Source organism: Oncorhynchus clarkii, chromosome 10 (genome assembly GCF_045791955.1).
Source record: "Oncorhynchus clarkii lewisi isolate Uvic-CL-2024 chromosome 10, UVic_Ocla_1.0, whole genome shotgun sequence".
Lineage (NCBI taxonomy): Eukaryota > Metazoa > Chordata > Actinopteri > Salmoniformes > Salmonidae > Oncorhynchus > Oncorhynchus clarkii.
Genome location: NC_092156.1, coordinates 43296468 through 43313945, shown reverse-complemented (window position 1 = coordinate 43313945; position 17478 = coordinate 43296468). Strand labels below are relative to the sequence as shown.

The following is a 17478-nucleotide window of genomic DNA, read 5'->3' as shown; positions in this document are numbered from 1 at the left end:
CTGGTTTAATTTCCTGTTATTGCCAATACTGTTTAAAAGGGAATGGTCATCCTAGCTGTTGCTCCTTGTCTTGCTACAGATCGTGTCAGCGGTACAGTACTGCCACCAGAAGTGCATCGTACACAGAGACCTGAAGGTGAGGATGGACAAGAAATGGGGAAGTGTTTTGATGTGTAATGTAGAGAAAGGGATGGCTCCATTTGTGACAAAATCAAGATTATTAAATTATGAAATGCATAAAAACATTCCTTACCTCAGGATACTTCAACTGGTGACTACCCCAGAGAATAAACAAGAAGGAGCGCTCAGTTGCTGCGTATATCTGATTTGTACGTAAGCCTATTGTTTTTCCCGTCAATAAATCCATCAGATTTACCCAGCAACAGTGCTCCTTTTTTTCTCTTTATTCTCCCGGATAGTCACCAGTAGAAGTATCCTGGGGTAAGGAATGTTTTTGGGATCCACCCTTTTTTTCATTTAAGCTGGGCTGAAGTGCCTTTTGAGTACACCTTTTTTCCATGTTCATGTTGGTGTTCTTTAAATATTTTTGTTGAAAGAACTGGTATCAATAGAAAATGATTTCTCTCCAGGCAGAGAATCTACTCCTAGATGCTGACATGAACATCAAGATCGCAGACTTTGGTTTCAGCAATGAGTTCACCATGGGGAACAAGCTGGACACGTTCTGTGGCTCTCCTCCCTACGCCGCCCCGGAGCTGTTCCAGGGGAAGAAATATGACGGCCCCGAGGTGGACGTCTGGAGCCTGGGGGTCATCCTCTACACACTGGTCAGCGGATCTCTGCCTTTCGACGGACAGAACCTAAAGGTGGGCAGGGAACAGTGAAGGTGGAAGGGAGGCATGGTAAACACGTGATGTTGTTGAATACCTACCCACACCTCACTTTAATCCTTGTCTGTTGCGCTCGTCTTCCCTTTAGGAGCTGCGCGAACGGGTTCTGCGGGGGAAGTATAGGATTCCCTTCTACATGTCCACAGACTGCGAGAACCTGCTCAAGAAGTTCCTCATTCTCAACCCAACCAAGAGGGGCAGCCTGGAGGTTAATAGTACCTCACCTAGCCACTGCCTCCGCTGGATACAAACCAGAATTGTGTAGAGACAACTGTTAGTACTGTGTTTTTCTATCCACCTCCCTTTCCCCATTAACGCCAAGACTCCGTCCTCTCTCTCTCTGCTTGTGTCCAGCAGCAGATCATGAAGGACCGCTGGATGAACGTAGGCCATGAGGAGGAGGAGCTGAAGCCCTTCATCGAGCCCCAGCCAGACTACAAGGACCCCAAGAGGACAGGTCAGCACCCCGACCGAGCGGGGGGGTGGAAGAGAGGTGGGGCAGGCGTCTGGTGGATGAGCTGGTGGCAGTAGAGGGGTTACTGGGGAAGGGGTTAGAGGTCACATTAATTGGGGGAGGGCCCCTCTATCTGAAGGTAGTCTTATTTTACGTGCCCTGTTAGTCTGCCTACCTCTGTGTTGCGTAACATGCCCTTTGCTGTGTCAACATGTGCCTTCATGTTTAGTAAAACTAAATACTATACTTTTTTGTTAGACTCTAATGATATGCCTTTATGGTCTTAACTATTTTGTCTGTAGAATCATGTGTTTGTGATCGGTTTGTCTCTGCAGTATGCTGCATGTGTGCGTAGTACTTCTGTCTTTGATGTGGTAGTACGGTTGACCTTTTCTTGCCATTCTGTCCAGATATCATGTTGCAGATGGGCTACTCTGCGGAGGAGATCCAGGACTCGCTCGTCAACCAAAAATACAATGACGTCATGGCCACATATCTATTACTGGATTACAGGAACTCTGAGGTACGAAGTGAATACACTCTATATGTAGGAGCAAAGTGTGTCCTACTCCTGCCATGGTAATATGTATGACCATCCCTCTTCTCCCGCAGATGGACGAATGCATCAGCCTATCAATGAAACCCCGCCCAGGAAGTGACCTCACAAACAGCAATGCCCAATCCCCTTCTCACAAGGTACAGCGCAGTACCTCATCCAATCAGAAGCCCCGGAGAGCAACAGATGCAGGTAGGAAGCTGTTTGGATTGATGAGGATACTGTAAATGTACTGCTATTTTGGACAAATGCTCTTATTTTGGTTTCAACTATCTTTTTATATTGATCTCCGTCTTTGCGTCTCTGTCCCACTCTTTCCATTCTTCTGTTGTCTCTTGTTCTTTTTCCCAGGTTCTTCAGCTTCTAAGCGTTCCCAGGGCGACAACAAGCACACAGCAGAGGATTATGGGAGGAAAGGTTCTGGCACTGGCAGCTCCACTAAAGTCCCTCCCAGTCCCTTAGCTGCAGCAGATCGTAAGAGGAGCACCCCAACCCCCTCCACCGTGAGTGGATTTATTGTTCTGCATGCCTGCCACTCCAGGGTTGATGGCATGTACACTACTGTACTCTACATCATATCCTCTATCGGCCCTACAGAACAGCATCCTGTCCACTGGTACGAGTCGCAGTCGAAACTCGCCAGTCCCTGAGAGAGCCACACTTGGGGTCCAGAACGGAATGGACAGGTAGACACAAGCACCCGCGCGCGCACTCTTACATACTCGCAATCACACACTCTCTGACATGGCAGCGGAGATCTGTTTTTGGGGCTAGTCACATGTCTAGGTGGCAGTGTTTACAAGCAGTGGCCAGCCGCCAGTGGATTTAACACAGAGCAGTTGGCAGGTGGATTCCCAGTGTACATACTAGAGGTCGACCGATTAATTGGAATGGCCGATTAATTAGGGCGGATTTCAAGTTTTCATAACAATTGGAAATCTGTATTTTTGGACGCCGATTTTGCCATATATATATATATATATATATTTATTTTTACAACTTTATTTAACGAGGCAAGTCCGTTAAGAACACATTCTTATTTTCATTGACAGCCTAGGAACGGTGGGTTAACTGCCTTGTTCAGGGGCAGAACGACAGATTTTTACCCTGTCAGCTCAGGGATTCAATCTTTTAACCTTACGGTTACTAGTCCAACGCTCTAACCACCTGCCTCACGAGGAGCCTGCCTGTTACGCAAATGCAGTAAGAAGCCAAGATAAGTTGCTAGCTAGCATTAAACTTATCTTATAAAAAAACAATCAATCAATCATAATCACTAGTTATAACTAACTACACAATGGTGCATGATATTACCAGTTTATCTAGCGTGTCCTGCGTTGCATATAATCGATGCGGTGCGCATTCGCGAAAAAGGACTGTCGTTGCTCCAACGTGTACCTAACCATAAAAATCAATGCCTTTCTTAAAATCAATACACAGGTATATATTTTTAAAGCTGCATATTTAGCTAAAAGAAATCCAGGTTAGCAGGCAATATTAACCAGGTGAAATTGTCACTTCTCTTGCGTTAATTGCACGCGGAGTCAGGATGTATGCAACAGTTTGGGCCGCCGGCTCATTGCGAACTAATTTGCCAGAATTTTACGTAATTATGACATAACATTGAAGGTTGTGCAATGTAACAGCAATATTTAGACTGATGGATGCCACCCGTTAGATAAAATACGGAGTTTCGTATTTCACTGAAAGAATAAACGTTTTGTTTTCGAAATGATAGTTTCCGGATTCGACCATATTACTGACCTGAGGCTCGTATTTCTGTGTGTTATTATGTTATGATTTGATAGAGCAGTCTGACTGAGCGATGGTAGGCACCAGCAGGCTCGTAAGCATTCATTCAAACAGCACTTTCGTGCGTTTTGCCAGCAGCTCTTCACAATGCTTCAAGCATTGCGCTGTTTATGACTTCAAGCCTATCAACTCCCGAGATTAGGCTGGTGTAACCGATGTGAAATGGCTAGCTAGTTAGCGGGATGCGTGCTAATAGCATTTCAATAGTCACTCGCTCTGAGACTTGGAGTAGTTGTTCCCCTTGCTCTGCATGGGTAACGATGCTTCGAGGGTGGCTGTTGTCGATGTGTTCCTGGTTCGAGCCCAGGTAGCGGCGAGGAGAGGGATGGAATCTATACTGTTTCACTGGCAATACTAAAGTGCCTATAAGAACATCCAATAGTCAAAGGTATATGAAATACAAATGGTATAGAGAGAAATAGTCCTATAATTCCTATAATAACTACAACCTAAAACTTCTTACCTGGGAATATTGAAGACTCATGTTAAAAGGAACCACCAGCTTTCATATGTTCTCATGTTCTGAGCAAGGAACTTAGCTTTCTTACATGGCACATATTGCAATTTTACTTTCTTCTCCAACACTTTGTTTTTGCATTATTTAAACCAAATTTAACATGTTTCATTATTTGAGGCTAAATGTATTTTATTGATGTATTATATTAAGTTAAAATAAGTGTTCATTCAGTATTGTTGTAATTGCCATTATTACAAATATATTTTTTTAAATAGGCCGATTAATGGGTATCGGCTTTTTTTGGTCCTCCAATAATCGGTATCAGTGTTGAAAAATCATGATCGGTCGACCTCTAGTACATACACATTCTCACATACAGTCACACAGGAGCAGTTTTGAAATCTTTTATAATGGATTAGTGACACATTTTAGCAAGTATGAAAGAATCAAAATATACTCAAGGCCAGCTTACTCACAAAGTGAAACACTGCATCTGCAATCAACTGAAACCATAATCATTTCTTGACCCTGATAGTCAGATCTCTCTTTCATCTGGGATTTATGATGCTGGCTGCTTTTATATGCAGGCTACTTCCAAAAAGGGAAGAATGCAGAGGGAACGTGTTTAAGAACATGTTCTGTGTGGGAGAAGGGGAGCAGCGTTGCCAACAGCATGTGACTAAAACATGTTTGCTTGAAAGAGATGATGAGAGGGCAAACTGACACGGTGTGGTCAGTACCATCGCTACTAAACTGTATTGGTTGAACACTAGCACACATTCTCCTCACTGACAGAATGGCCCTTTCACACAATGTTATGTCAAATATGCCTTTTTAATTTAATAGGGTTTTGTAACATTCACATTATCCCCATTTTTTTTTAAATGCATTTTTATTCCTTTATGCATTATTTTAAAGCCACTTTTTCTTTCCTCAAACTTGTGTTCTGTTCTGACAGTTTCTCTCTCTCATCTCTTCTTTGGGGTGCAATGCTTCCCAGAAGTAATGCAGTCTTCCATTAAGGGAGCTTAATGGAAGCTGTTCTGTATAGTCATCCAATACAAATCTGCCTTATCTGAGATCCTGTGTTGTCTGTGTTGTTTTCCTCCCTCCGTGTCCCCCTCCGCTTCCTCCCCACTTCTAACCTTGATTACCCCATGGCCCTCTTCCACCCCTCACGGGGGGGCGGTCGGCACTGGGTTTATTAATTTCTCTCCCCCAGCTTAACCACCCCAGGGTCCCGCGCCTCCACAGCCTCGGCAGCCGCAGTTCTCTCTTCCTCCTCCCGCCCCCGACACCACAAGTCCCTGTCCACCTCTGCCCATCCCACCCCCTCAGACATCCACGCACACCGGCCCAGGCAAGTGTCACCAGAGCGGGGAACATAGGACAGTCACTCGTCAGAAGGGAGAATAGAGGGGATATGAAAGGGTTTGGGTTAGATGGTCCCTGGTGGCAGTTCTCAGCATTGAGTATTCAAAATGGGTAGAGATGGATCACAGATGTAGGGGTTAAAAGGGTAGCAATATTGCTGGAAGGGCAACATTGAAAGCACCCTACTTTTTTCTGTCTGCCACTTTCCCCACCCCCTGAAACTCGCCCTACAAGCACCCCACCTCTTTGGGGAAATACCTTTCTCCCCAACACTTCTGTCCTTATCCGACCAGTCCTACCACAAATATTGCACATAAAATCCAGAACCTTCCCAACCCGTGGTTCATGTGTACCTGCAAACCCTCAGTTACACATCAAACATCATCACACTTTGAACGTGGCCCGGCCGGTGCCATGTTTTTGCCTGAGCCGGAACTCTCTCAGCTCCTGGCTGGTGTGCATGTCATGTAATCTCTTTTTAATACCCCCTGTAACTCCCTGTCCATACAAAATCTGACATCTCATGGGCCATGCACATTGTAAAAAAAAAATAATAATCAACAAAAACAATCCTAGTGAATGAGCTATAATGGTAGGTAGGGTGTCGTTCACTTATCAATTGGTTAACCCGTAATCCACTTTATCACTACGTGGTTTCGCTATAATCTCAATGACAATGAGTGAGTGGTCCACAACATAATCAATAGTATTACAGCTCCATGCCCCTTCCCCAACCTTTCCTTCTTTGTAGTGATGCTGCATTTGTTGTTACCCTGTTAGCTGATCCTACTGTGTCACGCTGATTTTGTGATAATGCAGAGTGCCTCTGATTTTAACACTCAACAAAGCTTCACTGGCCTCATATTTCAAGTCTGTAGTTTATACCTGCTGCCCATGGCGGGTCACGAGGCTGTAATCGTTTTCTGGGCAATATGTCATTTTACTAGGCTTCATCTTTCAAGATTAAAGTCAATCATGGGAGATTTTGCGGTGTGGATGGCATGTTGTAGCCTAATAGAAGCAGCTACATTGTTGCACACATTCCTTTAGCCAAAGGCCTTTGTATAGAAATTATATGATTTTACTGAACTTTTGTTTCACCATCTCAAGCTCAGTTATGTTTTTATCATACATTCTTTGTGGGAAATAGCTTCAGCAATGGGGAAAATGTTGATGTGCATGGTGATAATTAAATCTATAAATGTCTCCTCTGCCTACTCATTCTACTCCCAAAACTATAAAAACAGCACTGCCCCTCTGAGAGTACCAGTGGCGTCTCCCTCTGCCCACAACGTCAGCAGTTCCACGGCGACTGAGCGATCCAACTTCCCCAGAAATGTGGCCACCAGAAGCACTTTCAGTGCTGGGCAGCAGAGGGCGACGCGGGACCAGCATGCCTCCACCTACAATGGTCCCCCAGCATCCCCCTCCCTCTCCTATGGCAACAGCCAGGCCCGAAGAGCTGGGGGCACTGGTATCTTCAGCAAGTTCACCTCTAAATTTGTGCGCAGGTGAGAGAATGGGGGAACGGGGACCTGTGATGTGATTTTCTGTTTTGCTGATCACATCCTGGTGTTGAACATCTTGCCTTAAGTGAATGAGAGTTTGAGAATTACAGTGAGGTATTCATGTTTGTGCATTGTGATTTTTGGACTGTTCGTTCTTCTCTTCACTGTGTCCCTGTGATTATTTTTTTTGTCTGGACATAATGTTCTTGTGCTCACAATGTGCTTGACTACAAGTACTCCCCTCTTATTTTTATTTTTTAGTTTGAGTTGGTTTGGAGCTGTGCATGTTTTTGTTGCTATGGTCAGTTGCCACACATGTAATTGGAGCAGCTAGGGAAGTTACTCTGTGTAGAAATACCTTCAAATACAAATCTGAGTATCTTGCTATAGTTTAATTGTTTTATTGATAAATTGTACAACACTCAGAATGTAAGGTGTTATACACAGTGTACAAAACATTAAGAACACCTTGCTAATATTGAGTTGCACCCCCCCAATTTTGCCCTCAGAACAGCTTCAATTCGTCAGGGCATGGACTCTACAAGGTATCGAAAGCATTCCACAGGGATGCTGGCCCATGTTGACTCCAATGCTTTTGTGTCAAGTTGGCTGAAAGTCCTTTGGTTGGTGGCCCATTCTTGATACACCTGAAACTGTTGATTTTATGAAAAACCTAGCAGCGTTGCAGTTCTTGACAAAAAAACAGTGAAGCTTGGCACCTACTACCATACCCCGTTCAACGGCGCTTAAATATTTTGTCTTGCCTGTTCACCCTCTGCATAGCACACATACACAATCCATGTCTCAACTGTCTTAAGGCTTAAAAATCTTTCTTTAACCTGTCTCCTCCCCTTCATCTACACTGATTTGTAGTGGATTTAACAAGCGACATCAATAAGGGATCATAGCTTTCACCTGGTCAGTCTGTCATGGAAAGAGCAGGTGTTCTTAAAGTTTTGTAAACTGTGTAAATATATCATAATTGGCATGCATGTCTCCCAACCAGTGCTAACGTTAGTCCTAATCCGAGTCCGTTCATGTAACTGCTCTGCCTTTAACATCCTGAAGACTATGGTAATGTCAAGCTACATTAACAGCTATTTAGTGACAAACTGTTTGGCTTAAGCAGCTCACCTCCTGAGGGACACCGGGGGGAGTATTCATCTCTTTCAGTTGACTGACATGTATAACAGATTTGCTGTGGTTTGTTTATGCGCACGTTTGTGTACATACAGTTTTCTTTTTCTTCCCCCCCTCCCCTTTTTTGTAGAAATCTCTCATTCAGATTCCCCAGAAGGTAGGCAAAAATAACCACACCCAGTTTTTCCTCAACTATTACCTTGTCGTATCTCTCCACTGTGAGGCTATTTTATGTGTCATGACCCTTTTTTAATTTTTTTTGTAAGGATTTGCCTTTTTATACTAACTCACCCTGCTCTCCATCGCCTGGTTCACCGTCATCTGCTGCTCTCGTCATCCCTCAGTGAATGATACTCCTCCCTTTCTGCTTTCTCTCATTCCCGTTTCCTTTTTGTCTCGGTTAGTGTTGAGTGTTGCCCTATGGGTCCTTGGCCAATTGAATAGAAAATCCTCCGTGCAGCCCAGTCTGATCATGCCATGCTACCCAGTGTGCATAAAGCTAAGAAGCTTAGAATACAGAGAGATGGTGATTGTTGAGAAGAACACGCATTCTTCTGAACTCTAATGCTGTTGTCAGCTGCCTGTATTGTGGGAAGGCTTTCAACATTACATGCTCAGACAGGAGTAGGGATTATTGCTGTTGATTTTGAAAAAGTCACATCACTGTTATTTTGGGAGGGATATCTCCTGCATTTCTTTTGTCTGATACCAGGCCACTGGTCCTGGCTTGCAGTTTGCACTAAACAACCTCATATTTCAGCAACGTCCTGCTGTTTTCTTTTTCTTAACTTGGATTATTTTTGTTTCTATTTCGAATGAGTTCCCTGAAGTGTCATTTGAGCCGTCTGTTTCTTGGCACTAATATAATATTCTCAGCAACAAAGTGATAAAAAAAAATTCAATGTTTACTAAAACTTACGTCAAGGAGTGCATGTGTTTGACGTCATATAATTGTGGTGGGCACAGACTTAAGGTTTTGGGCACCTTGGGAAACTGAGAATAGGTCCGCAGAATGCCTGCATATGCATCTGACCGATGCTGTTTATTTTATTCTTTTGGATGCCTTGCTGTGGGAGTTTGAGGAGAGGGGTTATTGGATGGTGGTGATGGGCCTTATTAACATAACAGACAAAGATGTGATCTCTGACTGTTCATTCCAGTTGTATGCTAAACAAAAATACAGAAGTATCCATGGATTGTGTGATTCCACTTCGGGGGGTGGGGGTGTAAATCCATTTTTGGGGATTTGAAATAGAATTAGTAGAGATACCTAGTTATTTCCTCATAGCCCTCTAAAATGTAGTGGAGCTCACATGAATGAAATCTATGGATACATACAGTATAATATCTAAGAAAAATACTATAGAATCTGGAATTTGAAGGTGCAGGGGTTGCAATGGGAGTTGATGGTGTTTGTGCTAACCTGGTAATAAAGTCTAATTGGAATTTGGGGAGACTAAACTTTTGCCGATTTTCTTTGAGGAGCCCGTATGAGGGAGAGGGTCGAGATGAGGCCAACAGGTGAGGATTACGATAGTGACAATTTGATCAATCTGTTGATTCAGTGAAAAAAATGTCAATCAAATAATGATTAGATTAATTGATTTAGGTGGTGTAAAGAATAGCATGCTGATTATATGATCAGTAGCGCTCCTTCGGTTTTGACAATGTAAGCATTGATCTTTTAATAACAGAAAGAGACGCATGTATTCTGTTGCTCATTGAAGAGTCCATGTAAATGCACAACTTAAATGTTTCATGCTCATGCTGTCATTGGTTCCCCCTGTGATTGAATGCATTGTTAACCAGCCCGTAACCTTGCTGTTTTGTCTGTTTTTCATTAATTCTGTCCTTGCCTTATATTTATTCTCCTTTCCTACTTTCTTTCCCAACTCAGACCCATGTTGACCACTGCTGAGAAGCTGGAGAAGGGCACCCTGGGCTCTGCAGGAGACGAGAACAAGGACTCCCTGTCCTCCACCTCTACGGTGCCCAGCACCACGACCCCGGGCCTGACCTCCAAGGACAACAAGCCCCGCTCGCTGCGCTTCACCTGGAGCATGAAAACCACCTCCTCCATGGAGCCCAACGAGATGATGAAGGAGATCCGGAAGGTTCTGGACTCCAACAGCTGCGAGTATGAGCTGCGAGAGCGCTACATGCTGCTGTGTGTGTCTGGGAATCCCGCCCGTGACGACTTTGTCGAGTGGGAGATGGAGGTGTGCAAGCTGCCCCGCCTCTCCCTTAACGGGGTTCGCTTTAAACGCATTTCTGGCACATCCATCGCCTTCAAGAACATCGCCTCCAAGGTTGCCAATGAGCTCAAACTGTGAGCTTGTGGAAGAGGGGTACTGATGATAACAATGAGTTGGACGGTGGATGGAGACAGACTGGAGCACAAAGGCAAAGAGGCTGAACTTTGAGACTGAACTGAGAGCTTTTGAGATGAAGGCAAAGGAGGATGGAGAGACTTTTTGGGTGGGTGGGGGGGGAGCAAAGTGGCTAGGGGGAGGTTGTGTGTATAGACCGTTTTGAGGGGATTGTTAATTTTCTTGGGAGGGGATGTTTTTTTCAGTTTGGGGTTTCTGGCCCCTCTCGCCCCTCTGACTTTTCTGTTGTCTTCTGAGACCGTTTTGTTTCTCTTAAACCTCACAATCATCTTTTTCCAAAATACATTTATTGGTGGAAAATATGAAAGGAAATGAGTTAAATGTATGAACTGATTTGTAGGTTTTCTTATTTTTATTTTGAGCCCAAAATGGCCCTGGACTCAGCCAGCTGTAACCCTCAGGCCTTTCTCCGTTGCTTATCCTGCACCAAGCCCAATCTATGGTCGAAGCACCATGTTACTGTACTTGAGTATCTTGCCCCCATTTTCAGCTGTCTGTTTTGAACAGATGAAGAGAGCTGCAGTTTGACACTGAATGTACAACATGATTAGACTAATGTATCTGAGGTACAACGCATATTCACTACAGCTGTAAATTGGTTTTCACATCATGTTCTAATTTGAATCAGCTAATGACAGTTGCACAAGGTGTTTCCGTGTGGTCCAGAAAGCTTCTGCCATTTTTTACATCATTGTACAGTGTCTTACTTGAGGCTACCATGGACTTGAACTCTTTGCACTCTGATTGCGAACCTTCACCTGCCTGCTCCTCAAGCCCCCTCAAATCTTTTTTTTTTTTTTTTTTTTTTTTTTAATACAGCAGGGGTAATTTATCTGATTAAATAATTAAGGGCCAATTGATAATTATTGGTGGATTGTAATGTAATTAAGAGTTGCTGGTTGGTTTCAATGTGCTGCACTGGAATGTCTTGAGTCAGCGTTCCTTTGCCTTTCTCTGGAGAAAATAATTATTAATATTGTTATTATAAGAATAAACAAAGTTGGATGATATCTTTGCTTTTCAGTTTTGTTATCTGTTATAGAAGCCCACTTTAATATGCCCACATTTTGCTGATGAATGAAGAAAATGCAGAACAATTGTACAAGCTTAAGAGACTCGTTATTTCACCATAAACATTAGATATGCTACTAATGTATATAGTCATTCAGAAAGTATTCAGACCCCTTGACTTTTTACACATTTTGTTACATTACAGCCTTATTCTAAAATGTATTAAATGTTTTTCCCTCATCAATCTCCACACACTAACCCATAATGACAAAGCAAAAACTGGTCTTAAATGTTTGCAGATTTATATAATAAAAAAATGAAAAACATACCTTATTTACCTAAGTATTCCCTTTGCTATGAGACTCAAGATGGAGCTCAGATGCATCCTGTTTCCATTGATCATCCTTGATGTTTATATAACTTCATTGGAGTCCACCTGTGGTAAATTCATTGGATTGGACATGATTTGGAAAGGCACACACCTGTCTATATAAGGTCCCACAGTTTGACAGTGCATGTCAGAGCAAAAACCAAGCCATGAGGTTGAAGGAATTGTCTAGCGCTCCGAGACAGGATTGTGTCAAGGCACAGGTCTGGGGAAGGGTACCAAAAAATGTCTGCCACATTGAAGGTCCCCAAAAACACAGTGGCCTCCATCATTCATAAATGGAAGATGTTTGGAACCACCAAGACTCTTCCTAGAGCTGGCTGCCCAGCCAAACTGTGCAATCGGGAGAACGGCCTTGGGCCGGGAGGTGACTAAAAACCTGATGGTCACTCTGACTGAGCTCCAGAGTTCCTCTGTGGAGATCCTTCCAGAAGGACAAGGATCTCTCCACCAATCAGGCCTTTGTTAGAGTTGCCAGACAGAAGCCATTCCTCTGTAAAAGGCACATGACAGTCTGCTTGGAGTTTGCCAAAAGGTAACTAAAGGACTCAGACCATGAGAAACAAGATTATCTGATGAAACAAGATTCCCAAGATTCAACTCTTCAACCTGAATGCCAAGTGTAACGTCTGGAGGAAACCTGGCACCATCCCTACGATGAAGCATGGTGGTGGCATCATGTTGTGTGGATGTTTTGCAGCCGCAGGCACTGGGAAACTAGTCAGGATCAAGGGAAATATGAACGGCTCAAAGTACAGAGGGATCCTTGATGAAAACCTGCTCCAGAGCGCTAAGGACCTCAGACTGTGGTGACAGTTCGCCTTCTAACAGGACAATGCAGGAATGGCTTCGGGACAAGTCTCAATGTCCTTGAGTGGCCCAGCCAGAGCCCCGACTTGAAGCTGATTGAACATCTCTGGAGAGACCTGAAAAGAGCTGTGCGGTGACGCTCCCCATCCAACCTGAGAGAGCTTGAGAAGATTTGCAGGGAAGAATAGGAGAAATTCCCAAATACAGGTGTGCCAAGCTTGTAGTGTCATACCCAAGAAGACTCGAGGATGTAATCGCTGCCAAAGGTTCTTCAACAAAGTACTGAGTAAAGGGTCTGAATACTTATGTAAATGTGATATTTCATTTTTAGATTTTATCAGCATAACGCAACAGGAACCAGTATTAGTCAGATGAGGCAATGTTTTTCTACTCATCAATTGTCCAGTGTTGGTGATCGCGTGCCAACTGGAGCTGCTGCTTCTGGTTTTTAGCTGATAGGAGTGGAACCCGGTGTGGCCGTCTGCTGCAATTGCCCATCCGTGACAAGGACTGACGTGTTGTGCGTTCCGAGATTGCCAAAACACACAACTCGTTGTACTGTGCAGTTCTTTGCCTGTTTATTGCCTGTTAGTGACCTGCCTGTAAGCTTGCACAATTCTTATCATTCTCCTTCAACCTCTCATCAACAAGCTGTTTTTGCCCACAGAACTGCCATTGACTGGATGTTTAAAAATAAAAAAAATTAATAAACCATTGTTGGTAAACCCTAGACACTGTTGTGCGTGAAAAGCTCAGGAGGCCAGGCCCTTTCTGAGATACCTAAGCTGGCACCTGGCACCAACGATCAATCATACCACGCTCAAAGTTGCTTAGGTCACCCATTTTGACCTTTTTAATGCTCAATCGAACAGTAACTGAATATCTGTCTGCCTCCTTTATACAGCAAGCCACGGCCACGTGACATTCCTGGACTGCAGATCTTGGTGTTGTGTTCTTTAAACCAGGGGATCCTCACAAGACCCAGTAGTGGGGGCAAAACATATTCTGGCCTATATTATAGTATATCTGACCGAATATTTATCACTACACAATTTCACTTTGTTTAATAGGGGTAGCCTGGATGCAAAAAAAAGGGATGAGCCTGTAAACAGACCAGCATGGATGAAATATTCCATGCACTCAATGTGGACTGTAAAATGTTCTGTGGTAGATTTAGGCTACTTCTTGGGCCTTGAGTCCATTTGTCTCTCACTTCTTCTGGACCCAACAGTTTGCCACATAGTTGGCATATTTTTTTCAGACCCTGTCCTCAGGTCTGGAAGGTGGTGTAATCTGAATGGAGCGCAGGAATGACTTGGCATTAGGCACTGAATCAAAGATGTGGGTCTCGCTCTCATGGGTGATGTGTAGCTTTGCAGGGAACATCAGAGAATATGTGATGTTTTTGGCTGCCAATTCTCTCTTGATCCCGTCTTAATATTTTATTTTCCGCAACAGCTCTGCAGTATAGTAATTGAAGACAGATATGCGCTTGTCCTTAGAATAGTTATCCCTTGGTTCTCAACAGCTGCATCATCTCCTGTTTCCGTTTTAGTTTTGAAGCAGTCTTCACCTGACAAAGTTATGTTAGTGTATGTCAGTTATCCCGTGAGCACTTTTGTGCCGAACGTTGGGCATTGGGCCAGTAACCAAAAGGTTGCTAGATCAAATCCCCTACCCCTGAACAAGGCAGTTAACCCACTGTTCCTAGGCCGTCATTGAAAATAATAATTTGTTCTTAACTGACTTGCCTAGTTAAATGAAGGTTAAAAAAAAAATGGAAACTGCACCGCAGAAATTGAATGTAATTCATAGAAAAACATACAAATGCATTCGGAAAATATTCAGATCCTTTGACTTTTTCCACATTTTGTTATGTTACAGCCTTATTCTAAAATTGATTAAATCGTTTTTTCCCCACATCAATCTACACACAATACCCCATAATGACAAAGCAAAAACAGGCTTTTAGAAATTTTAGCAAACCCTTTAGTCAGTACTTTGTTAAAGCACCTTTGGCAGCGACGACAGCCTAGTGTCTTCTTAGGTATGAAGATAACAGTTTGGACCACCTGTATTTGGGAAGTTTCTCCCATTCTCTGCAGATCCTCTCAAGCTCTGTCAGGTTGGATGGGGAGTATCGCTGCACAGCTATTTTCAAGTCTCTCCAGAGATGTTTGATCGGGTTCAAGTCCGGGCACATGCTGGGCCCTCAAGGACATTCAGAGACTTGTCCCGAAGCCACTCCTGCGTTGTCTTGACTGTGTGTGTGCTTAGGGTCGTCCTGTTGGAAGGGGAACCTTCACCCTAGACTGAGGTCCTGATCGCTCTGGAGCAGGTTTTCATCTCTGTACTTTGCTCCGTTCATCTTTCCTTTGATCCGGACCTTATAAGGACAGATGTGTGCCTTTCGAAATCATGTCCAATCAATATAATTTTTCCACAGGTGGACTCCAAGTTGTAGAAACATCTCAAGGATGATCGACGGAAACAAGAGGCACCTGAGCTCAATTTTGAGTCTCATAGCAAAGGGTCTGAATACTTATCTAAATAATTGTATTTATTTTTTATACATTTGAAAAAAATTCTAAAAACCTGTTTTTGCTATGTCATTATGGGGTGTTGTGTGTAGATTGAGGGAAAATGTATTTCATCTATTTTAGAATAAGGCTGTAACGTAACAAAATGTGGAAAAAGTCTAGGGGTCTGAATACTTTCAGTATGGCACAGTAGATGTTGTGGTGGCAGCTGCAGAGAAGTACTTGTTGGTATAAGGTTTTACTGCAAAAGACTTACAAGGTGTGTTTAACAAAAGAGTCCCCTCCTCCCAGGCCGTTAGCCTGGTGTAGGATTAGTTTGGCTCAAAGTAGTGGAATGTGGTGTAAAAAGATTAAATAGTGATATATAAGTATAGGGTTAGTTGGTGGTGAAATTATTTTTTGGGGCATCACAAAATGTAACTTGATTGACCACACACTCCCATTACAGTAGGTGGCGGCATGCACAAACAAAATGTGCAAATGCCATGATACCAAAGAAGAATACCACTCATAGGTTTCTGTGTCAAGGAGGACAGAGGAGATAGTGTTGGCCTTGCAGTGGGTGTAGGAAGCCAAACAGAGTAGATATTTGCTCTAATTCATGTGCAGTGTTTATGAGTCTCCAGTCCTTAAGCTCACATAGCAGACAAGACCTGCTTTATGAGGTGCTACAAACCCATGGCAGGATTAGACAAATGTGTATACAGAAAGGATTTATTTTGGTCCCCGCCCATGTGAGGGTGGAGGGGAATGAGGCAGTTGATGTACTGGCTAAACAAGCACTTAGTAGTGGGGGTGTTGATGTTGTAGTTTCAATGAGCAAGGAAAAGGCAAAGGGCCTGATATGAACAGTGGTGCAGAGATGGCAGGAGCAGTGGAATAGAGATACTAAGGGCAGGCATTTATTTCAAGTACAGAGGAAAGTCGGTGAGGATGGCAAAATATGTTTTATTTAACCTTTATTTAACTAGGCAAGTCAGTTAAAGAACAAATTCTTATTTACAATGAATGCCTACACCGGCCAAACCCGGATGACGCTGGGCCAACTGCGCCTCCCTATGGGACTCCCAATCACGGCCGGTTGTGATACAGCCTGGAAGGGACAGAAGAGGGGAGGCTATTTTTACAAGATTAAGGGTGGGACACAGCCAGTTGAATAAATGTGATAGGAAAGCATTATTGCTACAGTGTGGGCAGTAACCTGGGGAAAGAGAAAGGATGAGATGTAGTATGAGGGAGAAGGGATACAGGAAATAGTAGATATAGTCTCAAATATTTTACCTTTTTAAAGAGCAACAGGGCTGGCAGGTAGGATTTACGTTCTCCATGTCTATGGCCCACACTCCAGTGCAGTAGCTAGCGGTAAGGCACCATAACGTTGGATGCCAACCGCCGATAAACCCCACCAAAGAAGAAAGACGAGGAGAATCTCCTATGGGAAGGAAGCCACTATAGACTGTATTGACACAGATTATATTAGAATATACTCTGCTCAAAAAAATAAAGGGAACACTAAAATAACACATCCTAGATCTGAACGAATGAAATATTCTTAGTAAATACTTTTTTCTTTACATAGTTGAATGTGCTGACAACAAAATCACAAAAATTATCAATGGAAATCAAATTTATCAACCCATGGAGGTCTGGATTTGGAGTCACACTCAAAATTAAAGTGGAAAACCACACTACAGGCTGACCCAACTTTGATGTAATGTCCTTAAAACAAGTCAAAATGAGGCTCAGTAGTGTGTGTGGCCTCCACGTGCCTGTATGACCTCCCTACAATGCCTGGGCATGCTCCTGATGAGGTGGCGGATGGTCTCCTGAGGGATCTCCTCCCAGACCTGGACTAAAGCATCCGCCAACTCCTGGACAGTCTGTGGTGCAACATGGCGTTGGTGGATGGAGCGAGACATGATGTTCCAGATGTGCTCAATTGGATTCAGGTCTGGGGAACGGGCGGGCCAGTCCATAGCGTCAATGCCTTCCTCTTGCAGGAACTGCTGACACACTCCAGCCACATGAGGTCTAGCATTGTCTTGCATTAGGAGGAACCCAGGGCCAACTGCACCAGCATATGGTCTCACAAGGGGTCTGAGGATCTCATCTCGGTACCTAATGGCAGTCAGGCTACCTCTGGCGAGCACATGGAGGGCTGTGCGGCCCCCCCAAAGAAATGCCACC

The 17478-nt window shown here is 43.7% G+C and overlaps 1 protein-coding gene across 14 annotated transcripts in view; it reads left to right on the top strand.

The window, feature by feature from the left end:
- The window catches only part of LOC139418517 (serine/threonine-protein kinase MARK2-like), a 31232-nt gene extending 19680 nt beyond the window's left edge, over nt 1–11552 (top strand). For 2 of the 14 annotated variants that reach the window (XM_071168045.1, XM_071168052.1), the window contains exons 7-19: nt 80–136; nt 591–827; nt 940–1059; nt 1209–1344; nt 1716–1828; nt 1918–2053; nt 2213–2364; nt 2459–2547; nt 5353–5490; nt 6752–7015; nt 8283–8309; nt 9635–9673; nt 10050–10615. In XM_071168045.1, the coding sequence (XP_071024146.1) occupies nt 80–136; nt 591–827; nt 940–1059; nt 1209–1344; nt 1716–1828; nt 1918–2053; nt 2213–2364; nt 2459–2547; nt 5353–5490; nt 6752–7015; nt 8283–8309; nt 9635–9673; nt 10050–10485 (1944 nt within the window). In that variant the 3' untranslated portion in view covers nt 10486–10615. Of the gene's footprint in view, nt 1–79; nt 137–590; nt 828–939; nt 1060–1208; nt 1345–1715; nt 1829–1917; nt 2054–2212; nt 2365–2458; nt 2548–5352; nt 5491–6751; nt 7016–8282; nt 8427–9634; nt 9674–10049 lie in introns of those variants that run through there. The other 12 variants (XM_071168049.1, XM_071168046.1, XM_071168048.1 and 9 more) reach the window with 12 other exon arrangements.
- Nucleotides 11553–17478: the final 5926 nt, after the last annotated feature.